Below are 25,781 nucleotides of genomic sequence, written 5' to 3'. Positions count from 1 at the left end.
AGGATAACGATGAGCCGCCAATGTGATATGGCCGTGAAAAAAGCTAATGCGGTCTTGGGATGCATCAGGCGAGGTATTTCCAGTAGAGATAAGGAGGTGTTACTACCGTTATACAAGGCACTGGTGAGACCTCATCTGGAATATTGTGTGCAGTTCTGGTCTCCCATGTTTAAGAAGGATGAATTCAAACTGGAAAAGGTACAGAGAAGGGTTGCTAGGATGACCTGAGGAATGGAAAACCTGTCTTATGACAGGAGACTCAAGGAGTTTGGCTTGTTTAGCCTAACCAAAAGAAGGCTGAGAGGAGATGTGATTGCTATCTATAAATATATCAGAGGGATAAATACCACGGAGGGAGAAGAATTATTTAAGCTCAGTACCAATGTGGCACAAGAACAAATGGATATAAACTGGCCATCAGGCAGTTTAGACTTGAAATTAGATGATGGTTTCTAACCATCAGAGGAGTGAAGTTCTGGAACAGCCTTCCAAGGGAAGCAGTGGGGGCAAAAGACATATCTGGCTTCAAGACTAAGCTCGATAAGTTTATGGAGGAGATGTTATGATGGGATAGCCTAATTTTGGCAATTAATTGATCTTTAACTATTCATGGTAAATAGGCCCAATGGCCTGTGATGGGATGTTAGATGGGGTGGGATCTGAGTTACTACAGAGAATTCTTTCCTGGGTGTGTGGCTGGTGAGTCTTGCCCACATGCTCAGGGTTCAGCTGATCGCCATATTTGGGGTCGGGAAGGAATTATCCTCCAGGGCAGATTGGCAGAGGCCCTGAGGGTTTTTCACCTTCCTCTGCAGCATGGGGCACGGGTCACTTGCTGGAGGATTCTCTGCACCTTGAAGTGTTTAAACCGCGATTTGAGGACTTCAGTAGCTCAGACATAAGTTAGGGGCTTGTTACAGGAGTTGGTGGGTCCGATTCCTTGGCCTGTGTTGTGCAGGAGGTCAGGCTAGATGATCATAAAGGTCCCTTCTGACCTTAAAGTCTATGATTCTATGAATAGGAGTGTGGTGCAAGTGCTTGGTGCAGGGGTAGTGCGTGGAGCCCCGTGAACTCCCCGTCTAGGAGCCGGACCTGCTGGCTGCTTCCGGGGTGCAGCGCGGTGCCAGGACAGGTAGGCACTAGCTGGCCTTAGCCCCACAGCACCGCCGACCGGACTTTTAATGGCCCAGCCGCCAGGGTCCATTTTCGACCGGGCGTTCCAGTCGAAAACTGTACACCTGGCAACCCTATATGCATGGAAGTTCACAGCCCCTGTTTGTGGAAAAAGAAAAGGAGTACTTGTAGCACCTTAAAGACTAACAAATTTATTTGAGCATAAGCTTTCATGAGCTACAGCTCACTTCATCGGTTACTGACCCAAGATGGATTCCAGGGTGACATGAGCATATCATATGTCTTTACATGGTTTGCTGACTCACAGGGGGAGGCCATTGGCCCCTCATTGTCTGAAGCATTTTCAGGAAGAGCCATCTGGACTGGATGAGTTTCTTCAGTGGCCCATTGTGAGAGCTGAGTGTCCTTGATGGGCCATCCACAGGAAGTTGTGTAGCCTTGACGTAGATTCTATCTGGGGTTTCAGAGTAGCAGCCGTGTTAGTCTGTATTCGCAAAAAGAAAAGGAGTACTTGTGGCACCTTAGAGACTAACAAATTTATTTGAGCATAAGCTTCGTGAGCTACAGCTCACTTCATCGGATGCATTCAGTGTAAAATACAGTGGGGAGATTTATATACATAGAGAACATGAAACAATGGGTGTTACCATACACACTGTAACCAGAGTGATCACTTAAGGTGAGCTATTACCAGCAGGAGAGTGGGGTAGGGGGGGTGGGGCACCTTTTGTAGTGATAATCAAGGTGGGCCATTTCCAGAAGTTGACAAGAAGGTCTGAGGAACAGTGGGGGGTGGGCGGGTGAGAATAAACATGGGGAAATAGTTTTACTTTGTGTATTGACCCATCCACTCCCAGTCTCTATTCAAGCCTAAGTTAATTGTATCCAGTTTGCAAATTAATTCCAATTCAGCAGTCTCTCGTTGGAGACTGTTTTTGAAGTTTTTTTGTTGAAGAATTGCAACTTTTAGGTCTGTAATCGAGTGACCAGAGAGATTGAAGTGTTCTCCGACTGGTTTTTGAATGTTATAATTCTTGACGTCTGATTTGCGTCCATTTATTCTTTTACGTAGAGACTGTCCAGTTTGACCAATGTACATGGCAGAGGGGCATTGTTGGCACATGATGGCATATATCACATTGGTAGATGAGCAGGTGAACGAGTCTCTGATAGCGTGGCTGATGTGATTAGGCCCTGTGATGGTGTCCCCTGAATAGATATCTGGGCACAGTTGGCAACGGGCTTTGTTGCAAGGATAGGTTCCTGGGTTAGTGGTTCTGTTGTGTGGTGTGTGGTTGCTGGTGAGTATTTGCTTCAGGTTGGGGGGCTGTCTGTAAGCAAGGACTGGCCTGTCTCCCAAGATCTGTGAGAGTGATGGGTCGTCCTTCGGGATAGGTTGTAGATCCTTGATGATGCGTTGGAGAGATTTTAGTTGGGGGCTGAAGGTGACGGAGTGGCTTTCTGTTATTTTCTTCTTGGGCCTGTCCTGTAGTAGGTGACTTCTGGGTACTCTTCTGGCTCTGTCAATCTGTTTCTTCACTTCCGCAGGTGGGTATTGTAGTTGTAAGAATGCTTGATAGAGATCTTGTAAGTGTTTGTCTCTGTCTGAGGGGTTGGAGCAAATGCGGTTGTATCGTAGAGCTTGGCTGTAGACAATGGATCGTGTGGTGTGGTCTGGATGAAAGCTGGAGGCATGTCAGTAGGAATAGCGGTCAGTAGGTTTCCAGTATAGGGTGGTGGTTATGTGACCATTGCTTATTAGCACCGTAGTGTCCAGGAAGTGGATCTTTTGTGTGGAGTGGTCCAGGCTGAGGTTGATGGTGGGATGGAAATTGTTGAAATCATGGTGGAATTCCTCAAGGGCTTCTTTTCCATGGGTCCAGATGATGAAGATGTCATCAATGTAGCACAAGTAGAGTAGGGGCATTAGGGGACGAGAGCTGAGGAAGCGTTGTTCTAAGTCAGCCATAAAAATGTTGGCATACTGTGGGGCCATGCGGGTACCCATAGCAGTGCCGCTGATTTGAAGGTATACATTGTCCCCAAATGTGAAATAGTTATGGTGAGGACAAAATCACAAAATTCAGCCACCAGGTTTGCTGTGACATTATCGGGGATAGTGTTCCTGACGGCTTGTAGTCCATCTTTGTATGGAATATTGGTGTAGAGGGCTTCTACATCCATAGTGGCCAGGATGGTGTTTTCCGGAAGATCACCAATGGATTGTAGTTTCCTCAGGAAATCAGTGGTGTCTCAAAGATAGCTGGGAGTGCTGGTAGTGTGGGGCCTGAGGAAGGAGTCTACATAGCCAGACAATCCTGCTGTCAGGGTGCCAATGCCTGAGATGATGGGGTGTCCAGGATTTCCAGGTTTATGGATCTTGGGTAGCAGATAGAATACCCCAGGTCAGGGTTCCAGGGGTGTGTCTGTGCGGATTTGTTCTTGTGCTTTTTCAGGGAGTTTCTTGAGCAAATGCTGTAGTTCCTTTTGGTAACCCTCAGTGGGATCAGAGGGTAATGGCTTGTAGAAAGTGGTGTTGGAGAGCTGCCTAGCAGCCTCTTGTTCATATTCCAACCTATTCATGATGACGACAGCACCTCCTTTGTCAGCCTTTTTGATTATGATGTCAGAGTGGTTTCTGAGGCTGCGGATGGCATTGTGTTCTGCACGGCTGAGGTTATGGGGCAAGTGATGCTGCTTTTCCATAATTTCAGCCCGTGCATGTCAGCGGAAGCACTCTATGAAGAAGTCCAGTCTGTTGTTTCGACTGTCAGGAGGAGTCCACCCAGAATCCTTCTTTTTGTAGTCTTGGTAGCAAGGTCTCTGTGGGTTAGTATGTTGTTCAAAGGTGTGTTGGAAATATTCCTTGAGTCGGAGACGTCGAAAATAAGATTCTAGGTCACCACAGAACTGTATCCTGTTTGTGGGGGTGGAGGGGCAGAAGGAGAGGCCCCGAGATAGGACAGATTCTTCTGCTGGGCTAAGAGCATAGTTGGATAGATTAACAATATTGCTGGGCGGGTTAAGGGAACCACTGTTGTGGCCTCTTGTGGCATATAGTAGTTTAGATAGTTTAGTGTTCTTTTTCTTTTGTAGAGAAGCAAAGTGTATGTTGTAAATGGCTTGTCTAGTTTTTGTAAAGTCCAGCCATGAGGCAGTTTGTGTGGAAGGTTGTTTTTTTTATGAGAGTATCCAGTTTTGAGAGCTCATTCTCAATCTTTCCCTGTTTGCTGTAGAGGATGTTGATCAGGTGGTTCCGCAGTTTCTTTGAGAGTGTGTGGCACAAGCTGTCAGCGTAGTCTGTGTGGTATGTAGATTGTAATGGATTTTTTACCTTCAGTCCTTTTGGTACGATGTCCATCTGTTTGCATTTGGAAAGGAAGATGATGTCTGTCTGTATCTGTACGAGTTTTTTCATGAAGTTGATAGATTTCCACTCCATACGGCTAAATTCAGAGCCTTGCATAATGACAGGTTTCAGAGTAGCAGCCGTGTTAGTCTGTATTCGCAAAAAGAAAAGGAGTACTTGTGGCACCTTCGAGACTAACAAATTTATTTGAGCAGGAATACAAATGATTAGCGCAAGGTCTGTGCATTGTTTAAGTCCCGCTTAAGTGATGCATAAGTGCTCTGCACAGCGGAAAATTTCACACTCTGTGATTTACTTCTAACTGTTCCTGATTTTAAACCCAAATTCACATCTTGCTCAAACTGATGGTTCTCTTACTCATATGATTACAAGTTATTTATATCATAAATATTGAATCATTAAACCAAGACTTTAGGGAAAAAATGCTAAAATAAACTGATCCAACATCAGTAGTTCTTGCACTGTGTTTTTACCCTTATTTGGGTCTTGACATGTTTAGTGGTTTGATCTGGAAGTTCAAAGGGTATTCCACACACACACATACACAAATCTGATTTTATTTAATAGAGGATGAGCTCAGAGTATCAAAGGGCCAAGGTTCTCAGATACCACAGATACTAGCTTAGTTTCCTGCAAAGATGTATAGATAGCTCTAAGAAAGATAGGTATGAAAGAGCATTTCAAACACCATGAAAATTTGAGAATTAATTGGTACTACCAAGTCCAGGAAAGCTTCGCACCCTACTGCAAAATGCATTTCTATAGAGCAAATACTACAGGGCTTGTCATGCAAAGTACTGAACGCTCTTGGCCCTGATCCAGCACCATGTTGAAGCAGATGCCTAACTTTAAACATGTGAATAATCCCATTGATTTCAGCAGGGTTGGTCACATGCTTAACTTTAAGCACGTTGCCTACAGCATCAGGCTAGTATGCTTCAGTACCTGGAAGGATCAAGCCTTACACGAGAAAACATTTCCCGCTGACTATATTAGAGCTTTGGTTACTGTTCCCAACTTTAAGTTTTTTCTTAGTAAAACAAAACAAACAAACAAAAAAACCAGCTGACACAATATGTGATAAACAATGAAACATGTTTGTTTAATCCAACTGCTAATCCTTGTCATACACCTTCTAATCCTTTGCATGTGAAAACGTGCTCTGCTTGGTGCTTTTCATAGTGCTTTAAGGTGATTCTGCACAGTCAGAGGCTCACACAGGGATGACAACTGGACACATCAGGTTTAATTAGGCAACATGGTGTTTGAAAAGCTAGGAGATAGTGCACTTTTTCTTTGGGTGAAAATGTCTTAGTAGAGTATTTAATCTTTTGTGTGCATTTTTCTTATTCCCCCTCATTTGTTGCCCCATGAATGAAGAAATTAAGCCATACTGAGAAACCAGAGAGCAGGCATTCCGCACAGGATCCCAATGGCACTATGTACCTTGGACATGCATAACTGCTTCCCGAATTCCTGCAGCAGTAATATGCTTTGGTTTAAACTGCCATGTTTAATGTGTAGGCTAACAAGGGAGGAGTTTGCTGTTTTAGAGCATCCTTTATTTGGAAGAGGCATAGGAGGGAATAGAGATGCTAATAATGAGGTGGATTCTGGCTGGCCTCAGTGTGTTTGTGCAAGTGGTGAGGAACATAAGATTCTCCATCTGTCATTTTGCATCCTTGCGCAGGGTGTGGCCAGAACCACATGTGGAAGCACAGTCCCTACTCCCTCCTAGTTCTCCATGTATGTTAGGTGGCCAAAAGGGAATGGGAGAGGTGGAATGAGGGCAGGTTCACCACTCCCCTGGCAGGTAGAGCTGGCATGGAGCAGGGCGCAGGCTGCACCTTTTGAAAGTGTGGGGGAGCTACTGTCCCAGTGCATGCACTCTGGGAGTCCTCAGGAGGAATTCTGGCTGGCACAATGAATGCAGCACCTTTAGCCCCAAGGGCAAAGACTTGGCCAATACTACTTGTGTGTTAATGGTTATAAAATGGCGTACAACAACCATATGAAGCTGGAAAATATTATTATGGCCATTTTACAGTTGGGGCAACAGAGGCAGAGAGATGTTAACGGAATTGTCCATGGCCTCATAGCGATGAGCTCCAGTGATAGAGCTTGGATTAGAATATGGAAAGTCCGGGTACTCCAGCATAGGAATTGTCTATGCTCACTTACTAGGTCATGATGCCTCTCTCTTTCTCTCACTCCTTTTCCCATGGGGACACTTGAACATTGCATGTGACACTATTAAATGTCATAATACTAACTAGCACCGTGAAGGATATTCACCCTATGAATCCCCCTCTGCAATTATTCCTGAATTCAGGACAGGCCTTCTTTAGAAAATCTGCCATAGTCAGATCAATAATCTTGTCACCTATATTTGCTGTGGATGTGTTTTATCATTAAGGTATAGAAGTTGCTGTTAGTCAACTGACCTTGATGTTTCCTGCATTTGTGTCCTTTAGTTAATACACAATGCCATAAATATGTCTACATTATCTTGCTGCCAGTGACAAGGCAAAAGCTAATGTGTCAGTCAGATATGGAACCTTGGAGAGGAAAATTTGGCAAGGAAGTTATGTGGGGGTGTATGGTTTAAAGAAGAGCAGGCCACAGTATAGAGCACGAACACCTCCTGAGGTCCTGATGCAGTTTTTACTCTGGCACAACTCCTGTTACCTTCACTGGGAGTCAGGCAATGTCACGCATGTGATGCACTAAGTCCCCAAGGGAAAAGAGGACCTGGATTAGCCATCCATCCAAGGAGCAGCCCTTTGAAACCCCAGCTGTAGAGAGGCAACTGCTGATGTGATATCTGTCTGAAGGGGGGAGGGCGGGGTGCAAGGAAATAAAGAATGGGAATGTGGGAAAAAATGAACGTTTAGCCCAGACCTGCTGTTCTTGCAGACACAGAGCACTCTGGGCCAAACTCTTCTCTCATTTAGTCAATAACCCCAGTGTCTTTACTGGGTTGACAGGATGTACGTGAGAGCAGAATTTGCCCTGCTGACTTTGATAGCCGCTGTGCTCATGTAAGAGTTACAGAACAGATAAGAAAACTGAGATAAAGTGGGCCAATTTCTGCTCTCAGTTTTACCAGTGCAAACCTACTGAAGTCAAGGGGCCTTATCACACCATCAGGTTTTAAGAAGAACATACCATTGAAGTCAGTAGGGATTTCTGCTTAAAACGATGATGTGTCATGGCCCACAGTTTGGCCCATTGTGTAGGAGTTAGTCAATTTGCTGTTAATAAAGGTGTCTCATCCAGTTTCGGTACTGTACTCTGGGCACTCTTAGGCTTTGTCTACACTAAGGGGAGAGATCGATCTAAGTTATGGAACTTCAGTTGCATGAATAACGTAGCTGAAGTTGACGTACTTAGATCTACCTACTGTGGGGTCCACGCTACACAATGTCGACGGGAGAGTGATCTGTGGTCGATTTAGTGGGTCTTCACTAGACCCACTAAATTGACTGCCGATGCATCGATTGCCACGTGTCAATCCCCCAGTAAGTGTAGACAAGCCTTTAGTATCCTTCATCAAGTGACCTTTTAGGTATGGATGATAAAATGTTGCTCTAGACTTTTCTTCCTGGGGGAGTTTTTTGGTGTTTTTTTCCCCTCATATTTTGAAAAGTATAAATTTACAGATGTTGAATAGGTTTTGACTGGTTTCCTTAGCTGCATCTCCACTCTACCCTTAAGTTAAAGTGTAAAGAAGAAAAGAAAATGGAGAAGTAAAAACAGTTTGATGGAAGAGTGTTTGCTTTGGGTAAATAATAAAGTTGTCTTTGCAAAAGAGGAAATGGGAAATGCAGACCGTTAGCAAATAAGGAAATAAACACGGAAAGTGAGGAATAGAGAGGTGTTTATTGTGGGAACCATGATTGCTTAGTGTTGTGAAACTGACATGTGACAATACAAAATGGCAGGTTCCTCTGTAAACTGAACTTTATTTGATTTCAGTACGTTGCCTACTGTTCTGCATTGAAGCCCTGAAACAATCACCATGGCAGGTTTATTTATCATCCTATCTAGTCTGCATTTTCAAAAGATACTCTGAGCTGTGCCAGACTGAGAGTAGGAGACAAATATTCCTGTGACAAGGAGAACATTATAACTCTGAAGCTATCAGCACTGATGAGCTCCACTGAGTGAGTGGCTGGCATACAGTATGTTAAACTCTAGATTTGCCATTGGCTAGGGATTTGTAATGCCTGGTTTCTAGAAGAGAACTGCTGAACCCCGTTACCTGTGGCTTCTCTGTCCCTGGCACGAGCAGTCAAATAACATTAGTAGGATTTTACAAGGGAGTGGATAATTTGATGACCAATAATAATGTGTAGAATTATATGTGATTAAAATGGGGTAATCAGGTTTCCTGTTTCTCACTGCATCAGATGATCACAACGGTTAAGAAGGAATTCCCCCTTACCCCATCTGTGCAGCATCCAACAGCTGGCCAGTGTTTTTTCACCTTCCTTCTATGCATTAAGCAGAGGCCACAGCCTGAGGAGTATTACTAGACTTAATGGGCCACTGGTGGTGTCTGGTATAGCAAATCATACTGTAATGGGCTGGTTGATGTGTATATGTAGTGCTGCTCTCTCCTGGATGGAATCAGAACAGCTCAAGTGTGGGTCATAGGCCTAATGCTGCTAATAGCTGCAGGAGGTTTTTCTTTTGCTCAAGTAGACAAGGCATGTGCTTACGGAGCAGGACAGTATGAGTTCAGTCACTATTGCCACCATGATGTTCGGAATGTGCAGCATAGTTACAGCCGTGGTGGCCGTGGATTTGTTAGTGTGTTTGCACATTAGGCTAACAAAAAGCATTGAGGAGAGAGAGAGAGAGAGAGATGTATCTACTTGTTGTATATAGTCTTACACTTAGATTGTTAAATCTTCAGGCCAGGAACTGTCTCTTTGTTATATGTTTGTGAGGTGCCTAGCACAATGGGGGGCTGGCCTTTGGGCACTACTGCAATACAAATAATAAATAATGTATCAAAGCATTACAACTAAATGCTAGGGTGATGAGAGCGTGGAAGGATGTGGAGACTATCTGGTAATTGTAAGATACAACTTATTTATATATTTATTTTTATTTATTTTTAATTTCAGGAACCTTTCAAAGAAATATCAACCCAAAAAGAACTCCAAAGAAGAGGAAGAATACAAGTATGTTCATTATCAATCTATGGGTGGGGATATGTCTTAGTGGGTGGAGAGAGGGGAGTAAATTATCAAGCAGCAAGTGTGGTAAAAGAATATAGAAGTCCTAGAAATAGGCCTTGTCTACACTTGCAGCCAATGATAGGATCTGCGTAGCTACATGCCACAGTGAAAAGCAGGCTGTGTCCACACTGTGATGTGTAGCTATACATGGCAGTGAAAGGCTCCGGGGCAGTGGGGAAAGTCACCAGCAGCGGGGAACTGCCGGTGCCTTTCCCCACTGCCTCCCCTCTGCCAAAGCCTTTCCCTGCTGCAGGAGTCTTTCACTGAGGTGTGGAGGCAGCCAGACACTACACTGCTAAAAATAGCATTGTAGCAGGGGGAAGCCCTGCTTGGACGTATAGCGAACTGAGCACGGTGTATAACTTAAGGGTCTGGCATGTCTGTACTCTACTTGCCTAAGCAGTGCCTCACTGTCTGCTGTTTATACCCATGCTAGCTGGGCGTGCAGTGTGTGTATTCTACGCACCACTGTAAATGTAGACATAGCTGTACAAAAGGCCCATCTGCTAATTATGGCTTAATAGTAAAGCTCAAAGGGGTTTAAATTTGGTCCTTAAGCACCCAACTCCCATTGAACATCAGTGGACATTGGGTGCCTAATTTCTTTTAGGCCCCTTGGAAAATCCCAGCCTTATTAACTGAGGCTTAATCTTCATTCCTTTGAAGTCAATAGCTAAACTCCTTTGATTTCAGTGGAAGAATCAGTCCCAGAATATTAGCGCAGAGCTTTAAAAATGCAGAATCCGGTATAAGCACCAAGCTATTATGTTGTCCAGTCCATTTTATTAAATGGATGAAGAGTAAAGTTATGACATCAGTGGAGGAATGGGCAGTTCATGGGGAAGAGGGTGAAAGGAGGAGGATTTCCTTGGCTGGATTCTCCATCTCCGGGGGCAGAGCTGGGTGCCTGACTCGATGCTGCCGGAGATCGTTGTGTTGCTCCAACTGTCCCCACTTGACCCAGAGACCCAGATGGTATCTCTAGTGGCAGGGACAGCTAGAATGGTGCTGGCCAGATAGGCAGTGCTGTTTCCAAACAGCTCCTCCAATGGCTGACATTGAGGAAATGTATGCAAATGATGGTAGAACACATACATGTTTTAAAGGATCTCTCTGACATTCATTGGTTCAAGAGTAATTCTTCAAGCTGAGCATCCTAGAATGGGAAACTCCCAAAGGACAGGCTGTCAGACCTAAACTTCACATTTCTTGACTTATATCAGTGCACCCAGCATTTTCAAAGGTAGTTAACTGCAAATTCTTATAGTTACACACAAGTTTTTAAAGATTCAAACTGTAGAGGAGTGTATAAATGAGGGACTAGCTCTTCTCCACTGGAAGCTGAAAATAGACTGGCCTCTGCATCCATTGAAGCCAATGGGAATGTTTCAATTGACTTCAGTGAGTACAGTTGTGGACTCAATAGTTTACATAATTAGGTTTATCTAGATTTTGGGTCAGATACTCAGCTGTTGTAAAACAGCTGCTAGACCAATTTACACTATCTGAGAATATGGCCCCTTGTGTCATTATTTGGTTTTAGTGGTTGGATGGTTGTTTTCTAACTATAAGTCAGGGCTATGACCCTCCCCTACTGCTTCTGCAATCTGCTTTTCTGGATGCAATGCTGCTTGACCAGGACTGATAAGTGTAGCTGATTCCAATAACGATACCTTTTTTAGTCTCTCTCCCTTGCTGTTTTTCCCCCCCTTGCATAGCTACCTCTCTTTCAGTCTTTTCTTTTGCTCCCCATTACATTTGTGTACACTCACTCACTCACTGTTGCCTCTCTTCACTTGCTTCCCACATCCCCCTTTTATTACTCTCACCTTTATTCCTACCCCTTTCCATTACCTTTGTCCCTTTAAGTTCTGCTATCATTTATGTGCTCCTAGCACAGGAAGCTGCAATAAGCATCTAACACTAATAGGATAATTTTAGTATCTAGAAGTGCAACTCTCCTTAGCTGCTCTCTCCTCCAGTTGGTCAGCACTCCAGCCTGTGCTGGGGGCATTAAATGCTGCTCTGCTGGCTCAGTTCTGTGCATGCGAATGATATAATCTGCCTTCCTGAAATTAACCAGATGCATGGAAGCTTATTTTTTCCCTTTTTTAATAATACATGGAATGAAGTGTTACAGATGCTGTCACCCATGGAAAATAAATTTTGTGGCAATCACTAGAAGCTGCTAAAGAGACACGGGGGGTGGGGGAAATACCTCACAAAGTATTGAGGACAAACACCTTGCAAAAAGTGAACATCATCTTGAAAGGGTTTTAGATAAACTCTGATTGATCCACATCTAAATAATGCTTAGAAAGTATTTCTTCCTTTCTTTTACTAGTATGTATGTATCACATTAACTAAATGTTAATCATTTAGGCAATTCACTGAAATAGGTGTGCTGCTATGCCTGAGTGCAGCAAACAGCAGGATCAGGGACATAATGGTTAGTGAAGCCAGAAAATATTTTCTGAATGGTTTTTAGATTGGTAAAGCCCAAATGCTTTTGGTATTTATAAGAGAGGCCACTGTAAAACTATATTATGTCATGGTTATTTTCTGAGAACTGCCACTGCATGGCATGGGGCTCCCTTTCAGTAAACTCCTGCCAATGAACTTGTGCTACGATCCCATTTTGTGCAGTAATACTGAATGCTGGGAGGAATGCAAGTTCCCTTTGGAGTATGTGTTCCTGAAAACAAATGGACTAAAAGTATTCTGTATTTTTTCTCTTTTGCAGATACACATCATGCAAAGCCTTCCTAGCCACACTGAATGAAATGAATGACTATGCTGGCCAGCATGAAGTCGTTTCGGAAAACATGACTTCTCAGATCACTGCAGAGTTAACCCGCTTTGTGCAAGAGCTGAAACAGGAAAGGAAATCGGTAATGGATTTGTTTTTACTCATTCACAATTAATTATCTATTTAAAGCAGATGATTAATGGTAGTAGAGTTCAATGATAAGCAAATCTTTTGACAGGAGGTTAACACAAAGTTACTAAACACAATCAAGGTTTGCTAATGAACTGAGCATAGGGGGGAAAAATGGGTACATTCACAGGCGAAACCACTGAACTGTTTGAATCAAACATTATAGCATCAGACAGCAACAACTGCAGGAGAACATTCTCTAAATAATGTCATAAAACCCAAATGTGCTTGAGGCATCTTCAGCCAAAAAAACATGGTTTGTACAGTAGTATAGCGTTTACTATGCAATAAACAAAAATGCTTCATCTCAGAGACTAGCTGAAAGAATTCTGATCGGTGGACTGGACCACCATCCCTTACCATGCTAGAGCTGGTTAACAAAACGTTGTCTAAAATTGTAGCTAATAAAAAATAGGTGTTTGGGGGGGTTTATGCAAATTTTTGTGGTTGGGCGGGGGGGGATCCATTTTTTTACTCAGATTTACTCCTACTCTGCTAAAATTAGCAAAGGTGTATGCTTATATCAGTTTCCAGGTAGTAGCTTATGCATCCATGGTCCTTATACAGGATGTGTCCATAGCTGCTTTTCTTCTGCAATGCCTGGAATTTAGAACAGCAGATAGCTAGGGCCTGGTTCTCTCCTGTTTTACCCCTTGTGTAGATATTCACCTCTGTGCAAAGTGGGCAAAAATGCTACAAGATCATAGTTCTCCATATGGCAGTGTTTGCACCCACTTTGCACAGGTAAATGTCTACACAAGGGGCAAAGCAGGGGAGAATCAGGCCCCAAGATTTCATTTTTAAACAATAACTCTAGATAGCTAGCGAACTAGGGGTCCATCCTGAAAAGTACTCAGTGGGGGTTGCCAACCTTCCAGGATTGTCCTGGAGTCTTCAGGAATTAAAGATTAGTCTTTAATTAAAGATTATCATGTAATGAAACCTCCAGGAAAATGTCCAACCAAAACTGGCAACCTTATTGAGTAATTGGGCCCCTTATCCATCAAAGCACTTAAGCACCTGCAGATAGTCCCACAGAAAGTGCTTTGCTTGATTGTGGCCCTGAAAAGCATCATCTGCTTAGTACTGTCCGAGGAGGATGAGAAGTCTGCCTATAGTGATCGTATATCTTGGCATGCCTTTAATTTGCAGAATGTCAAACAGTCTTCTGAGGCCATTGTGCCTGAGCAGTATTAATAGCGTGGGGTATGTCTACACTGCAGTTAGGCACCCGTAGCTGGCCCACGCCAGCTGACTCAGGCTTCTGAGGCTCAGGCTTGCGGGGCTGTTTAACTGCGGTGTAGATGTTTGAGCTCATGCTGCAGCCCGAGCTCTGGGACCATCCCACCCTAGAGCCCAGGCTCCAGTCTGAGTCTGAACATCTACACCTCAGTTAAACAGCCCCTTAGCCCGAGTCAGCTGGCACGTGCCAGCTGATAGTTTTTAATTGCAGTGTACACATACCCATAGAGGGTATTTTCTATATAGACCCCATGTGGAAGATCCCACAACCACCTCCATCACCTTTCATCCAGCATATCCATGTGGCATTATTGCACACTTGCTTGTGGTGGACTTCCTGCTGCCAGAATGAGAGAGTGTATCATTGATGGTGCAAAAAGCAAACAGAGGGAATGGACAGAGAGTCAACGGAAGAAAAGAACATACAAGGCCAAAGGAGGAAGCATGCTAATCTAGTATTCTTCTGTCACTTCAAATGTTTCAGCTCATAATTGAGGGGAGAATTTTTTTTTTTTTTTAACAGAAAGATCCTGTCAGTTAATTAAGGCAAGACAGTTGGAACACGTGTCAAATGAAACACATTTCTGTGGGTGTTTTATAGCAAAAGGAAGTGGGATTTGGTATCTTTTTCTTGTGAATAAAGTGACTGGTATTAATATGTAGTAAAAGTGAAGTAGATACACTATAAATGTGTGAAGTGTGAGTGAAAAGTAAGTCATTAGTGTCACTCTAATGAGAGCCAGTGCAGAAGCCAAGTTCAGACAGCATATTGGGTCTATTGATAATAGCTAATAGCAATGACGGTATAGCAGACAGTATGTGACAATAAAGTTTACTTGCTCTTGCCGGTAGAAATGGAAGACTGTGATCCACCGTTGGTTTGTGTTTGTCTCATGAATGTAGAATGCCTGAACTGTTGAGTCCTTGTCTGATTTGCGTAGCTTTCATATTGGTGAGTAATATTGAAAAGCAAGCTGCTATTTCCCTTCAGGCTCTTTTCAGACATGTTGTACATCTCTCTGTTGTTTCTTGCTGTAAAACATAAATAATTCATCACTCACACTGGGCTTTGTAGGAGGGGGGAAACTGTTGGTGTGATAAATATCACAGAGGTTTGATATTCTTGCAAAAACATTTATGATACACACTCATGAATGGTTCAGGATCTCTGGAAATATGCTGTGGAGGGCTCTGCCCTCTGTTTGGTATAAATATATAATTAGACCATGATGAGGTATGTGAGGTAATATCTTTTATTGGACCAACTTCTGTTGGTGGACGGGACAAACTTTTTAGCTTCACAGATCTCTTCTGGCTGTGAAAGATATAATTAATGTCTGCATAGATAACATGTTGCAGACTGGAGAGTTGCTACTAGTAAAAGTATGGGGAGAGGCTGTTGATCCAGTATGGCAGATATGGCTGGAGGCTGACAGTGGCCATGCAGTCGACTGATAAAAAGGCAGATACTTTGTGCTGCTTCTGTCTTGGCCAGGTTTGGAGCTCAGTGAGAATCCTGGCTGCCTTATGTTTTTATAGAACAGATCACATGCTTTGGCGCATGACCTTCTGTCAATCACGAGGGAGCTGTCAGAAAAATCAGGCAAAGATTATTTTTGTGAAACATAAATATGTTTGGCAGCAAAGGTCAAGCCGTGCTTTTAATTTGGTCACATCATGCATTCCACTTTGAGTCTATTTTTGGTAGTAAACTCGCTTGTTTGCATCTGATGGACTCCATGGTACTGGTGCTGGAGAAGAGTAAATCATTCGAAGGAACTCTGTCCCCTTTATTCACGCTGAATAGTACCTTACTCTTCAAGTAGTCGTACTAATATCAATGAGACTTTTCTTGGAGTACGGCACTAGTCTGTATGAAAAAGGCTGGCAGAATCTGGCACTGGAAGAGTGCTTAATGGCTTTCACACATTCACATGCGTTATTTATGTTACGGTAGGGCCTAGAAGCCTCTACCATTGTGCTGGTGGTTGTACAGACACATAGATAGAGACCCTCTGTCCCAGAGAGCTTGCAGTCTAAGTAGACAAGACAGACAGAGTGGGTGGGGAAACAGAGGCATAGAGGGATGAAGTGACTTGCCCAAGGTCACCAGCAGGTCAATGGCAGAGCTGGGAATACCCAATCTCTAGAGTCCCAGTCCTGTGACCTGTACACTAGATTATGCCTCTATAGGAGCTATGGACACATGTTCTCAATCCAACTTTTTAATTATAGAAGTTAAAAATAAGGTTCATGTAGCCAGGTAAAAGCTGCACAGGAGTCATTCATTCATGTTATGAAAATATCCAATTAACTATGGAATATTCGAACAAGCTTAACGAAGACATTATACAATCATACAATTTTATAGTCATCATGTCTTTCATGCAAAATACAGCTCCAAATGCTTTACAAAACTAAATAGTACTATTAGAAAGTTAAGTAACAGCCGAGAAAGAAATGAAGAGATGAGGCAGTAAAGAAAAGATATGTTTAAGGATCATGATAATTCCATTTATTTGTCTACCTCTTTTCCTCCTGAAGATTTCCAAACCTTATTGCAAACTTAACAAAGTGACATATACAATTATATATAGGGGTCAGGCGATCAATTGTGAAATGCAGACAGCTCTGGGGCAAAACACGACAGCAGTTTGATACATAAGGATACTCAACGTTTTAGGATAGGAAGTAAGGAAGAACACCATATCCAACTGGAAAAATACAGGGTTAATTTAGGTAGGCAGAATGTAATTAACTGGTTTAGAATTTGTTGTTAATATCCCTTCTCTTACTAAAAGTGTCATGGGAATTTTTAATGACCACAGGTGCTCAGAAACATAGTTTTATGTCTCATCTGAAAGCTGAGATTTGGAAAGCGATAGAGTATCAGTGAGGCAGATAGCTGTAGAAAAGTTAGTAAAAATGTAATAATTCAGATAACAAACCTCTCTTTACTCTCTGCCCATCGCTGATAACTAGAATCTTCCACTGTGAAATTCACACTTCCAGATCCACACTGCAAATAACTATGAATACATTGCAAAACCTCCAACTGACTACTAACTGCAGCTTGTTTAATGCTAAAGCTAGGGAGGCAATAAATGCTTATTGTGGTTAATGGTTTGAAAGAGGAAGACCTATTTTAGACAGGGTTGAGAGATACTTTTTATATACCCCTTGGCTATTTCTGCACATGAGGAAAACCTAGTGAAGGTCATTTTCTGGCTGTGTGCCCAGCAAATCCATTAACTCTGAGTGAGTTTCAATTTAAGAGGTTTTATTCTGACTTTTGTGCAGGTTGAGCTATGAAATCCTTAAAATTATCTCCATTAGTTTATTGCATGAGGGTTTCTGATCAGGAAATAGTATATCTTTTAATAAGTACAAATATGGTTAACATATTCTGAGATATAGTATGAATAATGAAGTGTTTCTCAAAGCAGCAACTCATCATGGCAATGAAGTAGGATGTCTTCTGTAGCAAGTGGCACTTTTTTAATATTGTGTAGGAAGATTGAGTCCGAGGCCTAAGGGGAGGAGAGGTTGAGTGCACACACCATGCACATGTCTTATCCAATTGCATTCCCTTTGTGATCTATCCAGAGTAGCACTGAAATGGACCTCTGTGAAATCTACTCTAATGTAAGTGAATGAAGGAACAAAGATGTAGTGGTGGTAGAACCAGAGCTGCAGGTGGATATGCTGGTTAGCTGGGGCCACAGCCAGTCCCTAAATGTGAACATGTTTAGGTTTCTGTAACCATGAAGAAGCAGGTGTTTATAATTAGGCTAGAGTATTCTTTTTTAATGGAAAATGATATGTAGTAATATGCACATGCAGATTCATACATACGCTTTTATATGCAGAAGTGCACTAAGATCAGATGAAAAGGATTAATTACTTATTTAAAAATAATGCAAATTGTTTGAGTTGAGGTTTTAATTTATAAATCTAGGGTTTATTGTTGTGGTGTTGGGTTTTTTTGTTTTTTTGTTTTTTTTTTTTTTGAATGACTGGAGGATTTGTGAAGAATTGCCATATTTGTCACAGGCAGATGTCTTGTGGCAGCTTTATGGGGACAGTTCTGCCATTATTGCATCTTTCTGTTTAATATCAGTAGAAATTGAACTTGTTCAATGAGAAGATCCAGATGGCAGGGTGTTTTATGAGGAGCCAGAAAAGCTAGGGGTAGCTAACCTATTATTTATTCCAGGGTTGTAGGAATGTTTGTAAAGCACAAAATATCTTTTTTTTTTTTTTTTTTTTTTTGGGTAGTGTTAATGCAGTATCATGGCTTTATGAGCAACAGTACAATACAGTGTAACCCTGATTGTGTGCTTGATCATTCAAGGTGCAGAGCACTTTGGCCCTGATCCAGCCTTCGTGCTTAACTTTTAAGTATCTGAGTAGTCCCATATCAAGGACTTGAGGGCGAGGATGCACATTCTCCACATACTCTGCAATACCCATCTCTGAGCAGATTCCATGCCCAACTCCCCTGATTTGATACCTCGCCTATTTCCCCAAGGCCAGATGGCTCAGCAGAGCCACTCGAAGAGTGGGCCACTGGAATAGCGCATCGCCAGGGTCCCTGAAGCTTTGCTTCTGTGGAGTTCTTCTCTTGAAACTGCAGGACTGAAGTGCTTCAGCTTCCCTTCTCTTCTACCGCCTGCCCATCTTCCTGTCACTTCTAAGCCCCATCACTGCCCATCCTCCATCCACACTAGTGCCCTCTGGCCACATCCACTCACATGAAGCTTCTCTGCATTTCCCAACCTGTGGGGCTTAGTGAAGCTCCTGGGATCCCTATAGCCATCACTATTGCACCTCCTCCTCCTGCAGCAGCTCTCATGCTACCAGGACCACAATGCACCTTCCGTTACACCGCAATTTAAAGATTATCTAAAAGACCAAGATTAAATCACACATCTGAAAAACACCAAATAAATAAATACACACATGTAAAGATACTCATGTATTTCATGACACTGTTCACAGTGCTAAACTTTGGTTACATGACTGTTGTCACAAACAAGAGAGAGAGAACCTCAAGACCAGATCTTAGAAGCAAAGATTTCTTCTCAAGAGACAGCATTTCCTGCCTTTGAGGTTAACTGATCGAGAGGGAAGGCAACTTCTGTCACCTTCTAAAACAACGAGGAGTATTTGTGGCACCTTAGAGACTAACAAATTTATTTGGGCATAAGCTTTCGTGGGCTAAAACCCACTTCATCAGGTGCATGGAGTGGAAAATACAGTAGGCACGTATAAATACACAGTACGTGAAAAGACGGGAGTTCCCTTACTGTTGAAAATAGCCCACTTCCACTTTAACTGAATTGTCTCATTAATACTGACCCCCCACTTGGTAAGGCAAATCCCATCTTCCCCTCTCTCTGAGAATCCTCTTGCTGGCCAGTGTCAAAGACAGAGTACTGGACTAAATAGATCACACATCTGATCCAGTATATTTCCTATGTCCTACATGGGAGAAACTGCAACGGCCTATCTACAAAGAGCTGCCACAGGCACAAATTAAATAAAGTGGGTAAACAGAGAAACATTATTACTTTCTCTAATCTCTTCCGGCAATAAGAATTTTAAGAGTAACTTGTAATGATATTAGGGAGAACTTTTAGATAGAAAGGTTAATTGTTAAATTGACAGAGCTTCTTTGATATTAACCACTATGGTGCCAGTCTTATATTATGCCCTTTGGAATGATAAACAATGAAAAGCAAAGAAGGAAAAAAGCAGCTGGTTAAAATGTATTCTACTATATCATAATTTAGTTAGACTACGTAAAGGGGTCAGATAGAAAATGGAAAAACCCCTTGTACTCAACCTATTTTGAAATGTCCAGGCATAGAACACTTTTTGCTGAACCATCTGCATGTAAATTAATCGAAGATAATTGTGCTGCTTTGCAATATTACTTCTCCATATACCTGCAATATCAATAGAACAGAGTGACATAAAGCTGAAACTCAACCCACGGGGACAATCACTGTTTGTTTCTGCAAGACAAATAAGGCTGTTTCATCACAACCTTTCATAAGTAAAATGTTTCACATGAGCAATTTTTAATACCGGACAGATAGCTCTGATCTGATCTTGCTTGTGTCCTGATAAACACCCATTGATTCATGTTCTCTGTGTATATAAAATCTCCCCACTGTATTTTCCACTGCATGCATCCGATGAAGTGAGCTGTAGCTCACGAAAGCTTATGCTCAAATAAATTGGTTAGTCTCTAAGGTGCCACAAGTCCTCCTTTTCTTTTTGCGAATACAGACTAACATGGCTGCTACTCTGAAACTTGTGTCCTGTGTGTCTCTCAGGGATTCCTTTAAGTTTAAAATTACACACAAACCTCCATGGCTCCCTCAGTGCAGTCACACAATGTCATTATTCTCCTTTGGAGAATTTGGAATACATTTTGTTTCCACCCTCAAAGGGGCATACAGAGGCTAAGTGAGATATACTGAGATGGCATACACCAAGCTCTGCTGCCAGCAACCCCAGCTCAGCTGGAAAGAGTGCCTTGTCTACACTAGGGAAGTTTTTCAAAAATTTCCCACCATCCCTGACCCCAGTTCAGCTGCATTGACGTTAACAATGCTGAGTGCTGTAGTGCCAATAGGCTGCTGCTGGTGTTCTATTGTCTGGGGCTCGCGAAAGACTTAGGCTATGTCTACACTAGAGAGCTTGCGGCAGTGTAAGATCTCTAGTATAGCTGCTCTATGCCAATGGGAGAGAGCTCTGCCATTGACATAATTAATCCACCCCCAGTGAGCAGTGGTAGCTGTGTCGGTGGGAGAAGCTCTTTCACTGACATAGTGCTGTACACAATAGTGCTTATGCAGGTGTAATTTATGTCACTCGGGGGTGGAATATTCACACCCATCAGCGACATACGTTTTCCTGACATAAATGGAAGTGTAGACATAGCCTTAGACTGAAAACTGACTGAACAGAATTCAACTCTATACAGTACACCCTCGCTTTAATATACCCCTTGGTATCCAAGCCATTGGGGTTCAACTCTATGCAGTACACTCTCGCTTTAACATACCCCTTGGGATCCAAGCCATTGGGGTTCATCATAGCAAAAGAGTTCTGCAGCGGGGGCTGACAGCTCCTCCAGCTCTGGGCCTGGAGGTGGGATCCAGGGACCGGGTTCATCGTAGCCAAAGGTTCATTATTCTGAAGGGCATTATAGCGAGGGTGTACTGTATATAGACAATAGGTTTCCAAAGGGGCTCGCACCTCCATTCGAAATTTCCAAGGGGGACCACAAATAAAAAAAGTTTGAGAACCATCGTTCTACGCTTCCTGACCCCACAGAAGTCAATGGCAGTTTTGTCATTGACTTTAATAGGACCAGAATTTCACCCCATGTCAAATACATCTCCAGTGAGCATGGTGCTTAAAATAGCTCATTTACCCTAGGATTCAATTTAAATGTAAAAAAAGAATAAAAGTTGATAGTGTGCCTTTCAAAAATTAAATTGATTTCTTCTTCTAGTTAAAACATAGTTATTTTAATTTTATTTATGTATATTTATATAAAACCCTAAGCAAAGTGTCCATTTAGGATTTTGTGCACTTTCCCCATATATTTAGAAGTCCAAGCAACTGAATTTGTTAGTCAATAGCTGTGGTCCATCAGAAAAAATCTTGTCATGGTGCTTATTATTTGTATTGTGCTTCAAGTGTGCACAGTGCTATACATTGGGTGAACTGTGCCAAACAAATAACAGGTCTCAGCACCAAAGTGCTTAGAGTCTTAAAGGTAGCGTTAAGCACAATACAAAAAAATCATAATAATACAGAACAATCTAGCTGAGTGTGGCCATTAATTATGGAAACCTCCAGTGACAGGTGAAGTTGTTTTAAAGGAAGAGAGGGAGGGAGCTTTGGCAATACATATTTGGAATCCTCATCCATTCGAGGTGATGTGAAAGTTCCTGTGTACTGATGGAAAGTCTCTTTGTCCTTTATGGTAGAATCCCAAATAAAGTGATGTGCCCAAAAAAAGGCCGTTATATTTTACACAGGAATTAAAATACAGTATTGTATGCCATAGCCCAGTACCTCGTGTGCAAAAGGAAAGGGCCTAATTCCAAATGGAAATACTCCAACTGGAAGAGGCTCAAACCCATGATTTGGATGTTCTTTGAGAAGAATTCAGTGCAGCCCATGCCCTTCTGGGTATGGGCAGCTATACATGTCTAAGTTTAAGAAAGCTGGAACAGAGTCCTAAGGGCTCAGGTTTCAGATTATTAAGAATAAACTACTTAAAGGGGCACTGTCAAGGCCTGTAAGTCTAAAACCAGACCAACCAGATCCATCTCTTTTTTTGGATACAGATGTATGAGAATATTACACACTTCTGCTGTTCCCATCTTCTGCATTATGGGTAAAATTTCCCCTGTGTTGTGCACATAAAATTGTCTGTGAAGCACTCAGAAACTATAGTGATGAATGGCATAGAAAAGCCCATGAGACAATTAATAATTCTGTCTTCAGAGCAGCCTGTAAATAGTGTGGAGTAAATAAAGCACGAGGCCAGACGTTGAACAATGAAGAGAAAACAAAATAGTAAATAGCTGCTCATTAAGTGAGTGCTGTCCATTCTGTGCACTGATGAAGATAGGGATCCTGTTGGTTAGTCTCTAAGGTGCCATAGTACTCCTTTTCTTTTTGTTGAAAATATAGTATGTGATGATGTAATTAAAGACTGTTTGATAAGGCCTATAGATAAAGGGGGCAAATTAAGGTTGCACTGGGAACATTAAATGTGGCATTCCCTCATTTTCAAGTTCTTGACTTTGCAACCTTAATGTTCTCTTAATGTAGTTTTGTGTTTATAATACTATATAAAGGCCAATCTTACTTTGCTTTTCAGGAATAGCCACTTCTTTACTTTTCAGCCATGATCAAATACACGATCAGTTTAATATCTAAAACATTTTTTCTTAGGGGGAATAAATCTTGCATCAACAGGGATACGTATTTGTTGATCATAGTAATTTTTTTTTCTTGAAGTCTGTATTCTATGTATTGCAAGTCACAGGGGAGATGGGAGTTTAGACAGGCCCAGGGAAGGGATTGTACTTGGAACTGTTATCCCTCACCCCTTGGAAGGGGGCAGAACTGAGATTGACCCAGCTGGAGAGCCAAGGACCAAAGGGCAGGAGAAGAGCCTCCAGGTAGGAAGCCCTGGGGGTGCTACTTCATCCCAGAGCAGGAACCTTTGCATGCAACCTGGCCAAGTAGGGTACTGAGAGACACCCTGTTGGTCAGACTGAGATTGGGTCCGAGGAGAGCTATAGAGACTTTGCCAATGGAGGGGAACCGTGATGGGATCTACTGGACAGTGAAAGTACTGAGCCCAGGGAGGGCTGCAGGACATTACTGAGGATTTTGAGTTAGGCCCGATTGGACAGTATACCTTGGAAGGGGTTTGTTTTGTTCCGTTTTGCACATGAACAGAGTGTGACTTGGCTGGAGGGCTGTGTCACCGGACACCCACTAGATATACGTAGCAGCCAACAGGTGGCACCGTGAGCAGAGGGAATTGAGAAAAACTGCAGGCACGTGCACACTCCACCGGGGGCACTCGTGAGAGGTGAGTGCACTCCATTACACACCTCCCATTGAAGTCAATGGAAATTTTCCCAATGACTTCAAAAGTAGTTGAATCAGGCCCCAACTCCATTCACACAGGCCATCAGGTGGTAATAGGTCTGATTCCCCATTGTCCTGCACCTTGTACACTCATTTACACTAGTACAAAATTGGAACAAAATGCTACCATTCTGATCTGGTAGCCTTTTATACCCACTTTGCTTGGTGTAAATGATGATGGTCATGAAGGTTATGGATATGCTTTACCTGAGTTGTTAAGCTGTTCAACTCGTCTGTAGGTGAGATGCCTTGAAAAAAATATTTTTCCAGAAAAAAATCAAGGCGGGCAAAGTTGTTACCAGAATATCTGGACCTTTTAGTGAAGATTAAAAAGCAGTTTGGGGAGACTTAAGAAGGAAACATTCACATTACTGTGATACAAATGCCTAACTGCAATGTTACTGCATGTTGATTTGTCATGTGAGTAACAGTTGCAAGATAAGACCCAAAGCATCTGAAAATTCTGCAGTGTATCATAGTATAGCCAACATCATCACAAGGGAAACTTTTCTTTTTAAGTTGTCCCTGTAAGTTTTCTCTGTATTTTCTTTTGCTAAAGGATTTTTCTCCATAGCTCATTGCATTGTTTTGCTTAGTTCTGTAGTGTCTCTAAATGGTCTTGTTTTGGGTACTACTCTTTCATGTATGCTTTGTGTTAGTATATATGCAGTGTTGTAGTAGCCCTGTCAGTCCCAGGATATTACAGAGACAAGGCGGGAAAGTATAGTATATACTTTATAGTACCTACTTCTGTTGGTGAGAGAGAGAGAGAGAGAGAGAAGCTTACCCGGGGCTCTTCTTCAGGTCTGGGAAACTCATTCAGGGCAGGTTTATACTTAAAATGCTGCAGTGGTGAAGCTGCAGCGCTTCAGTGAAGACGTTGCTACGCCGACGGGAGAGCTTCTCCCATCAGCAAGCTACCCCCTTTCCTGGAGGTGGATTAATTAGGTTGACAGGAGAAGCCCTCACGCTGACATAGCGCTGTCTACACTGAGGTGGGGATGGGGAGTGTTAGGTCATTATAACTGTGTAGCTCCGGGATGTGGATTTTTCACACCCCATAGCACCATAGTTATACTGATGTAAATCTGTAGTGTAGACTTCACTTCAGAGTGTGTCAGCGGAACACAAGGTGGAGCAGATTGTTTAGCATAAGTAGTTAACACATTTCGAGGGACCATTCAAGGTGAAGTAGCCCATTAATACCCTCCAGTCATAGGTAGGAAAGGGGAGGGAAGTAGCTGGGGCGGGGGCATTGTTAGTGGGTTAAGATAATTGTATGAGTCCATAAATCCAGTATCTCTGTTCAGTCCATGATTTTTTTAGTGTCTAGCAAAGTTATGAATTTAAGCGGCCAGGCTCGTCTTTTGAAAGTGTTGTGCAGGTTTCCTTTGAAGAGGGGGACTGATAAGTCAGCTGTAGAGTGATCGCTTTGTGAAAAGTGTTCACCTGCAGATGATGGGGTGTTTTTGTCTTTTATCATTTTCCTGTTTTAGTTCATTCAAGAGTGTAGTGATTGTCTGGTTTCAGCCATGTAGTTGTTGTTGGGGCATTTGGTGCACCGGCATGTGTATCTTGAAAGGTGTGTTGTTCGTTGCAGCAGTGAAGATATGTCTGCAGATTTTCATCTGTTGTTCTGGCAGGGTCTGGCACTGCTTTGAGTTGGTGTGTCCTGGTCTGTGGGGAACTGATGATGAGGTTGGGGGGTTGTTTAAAGACTGGAAGAGGTGGTTCAGGAAAGATTTCTTTCAGCATGGGTTGTAGTTGTTTGATGGTACCCCATAGGGGCTCCAGTGTGGGCTGGGAGGTGACAAGTAGGTTGTGTGGTCGAGTTGGTCTAGAAAGAGAAACTGTGTCCCCTAGGGGTGTGTGGTTATGTTGGTATAGACAGAGAAACAGTCCAGAGGAAATAGAAGCACAGAGACAACAGGCCACTCCACTGCACGTCTGACTGTATTGCGTGCCAGGCATGCCAGTAACTGCATCCTGCCTGTCATCTGACTCTCCATGTTTAAAATAAATAGCTTGGTCAGGTCAGGGTTTGAGCATTCACACTCCGAAGGGAATGCCATATTCCTTATTGATCAACTGCTTAAATAAGCACATTGCTGTGACTCAGCTGCATACATTTGTGTGAATAATTAGAAGTGCT

The 25,781-nt window shown here is 42.6% G+C and overlaps 1 protein-coding gene across 29 annotated transcripts in view; it reads left to right on the top strand.

Moving 5' to 3' along the window:
• The window catches only part of FNBP1 (formin binding protein 1), a 148,584-nt gene that overhangs the window by 54,032 nt on the left and 68,771 nt on the right, over positions 1–25,781 (top strand). For all 29 annotated transcript variants that reach the window (XM_043530232.1, XM_043530221.1, XM_037879332.2 and 26 more), the window contains 2 exons: positions 9,640–9,696; positions 12,497–12,644. In XM_043530232.1, the coding sequence (XP_043386167.1) occupies positions 9,640–9,696; positions 12,497–12,644 (205 nt within the window). The remainder of the gene's footprint in view (positions 1–9,639; positions 9,697–12,496; positions 12,645–25,781) is intronic.

Source organism: Chelonia mydas, chromosome 16 (assembly GCF_015237465.2).
Source record: "Chelonia mydas isolate rCheMyd1 chromosome 16, rCheMyd1.pri.v2, whole genome shotgun sequence".
Classification (NCBI taxonomy): Eukaryota; Metazoa; Chordata; order Testudines; family Cheloniidae; genus Chelonia; species Chelonia mydas.
Note: the sequence above shows the minus strand (reverse complement) of the source record. Positions and strands in the feature narration are given on the sequence as shown.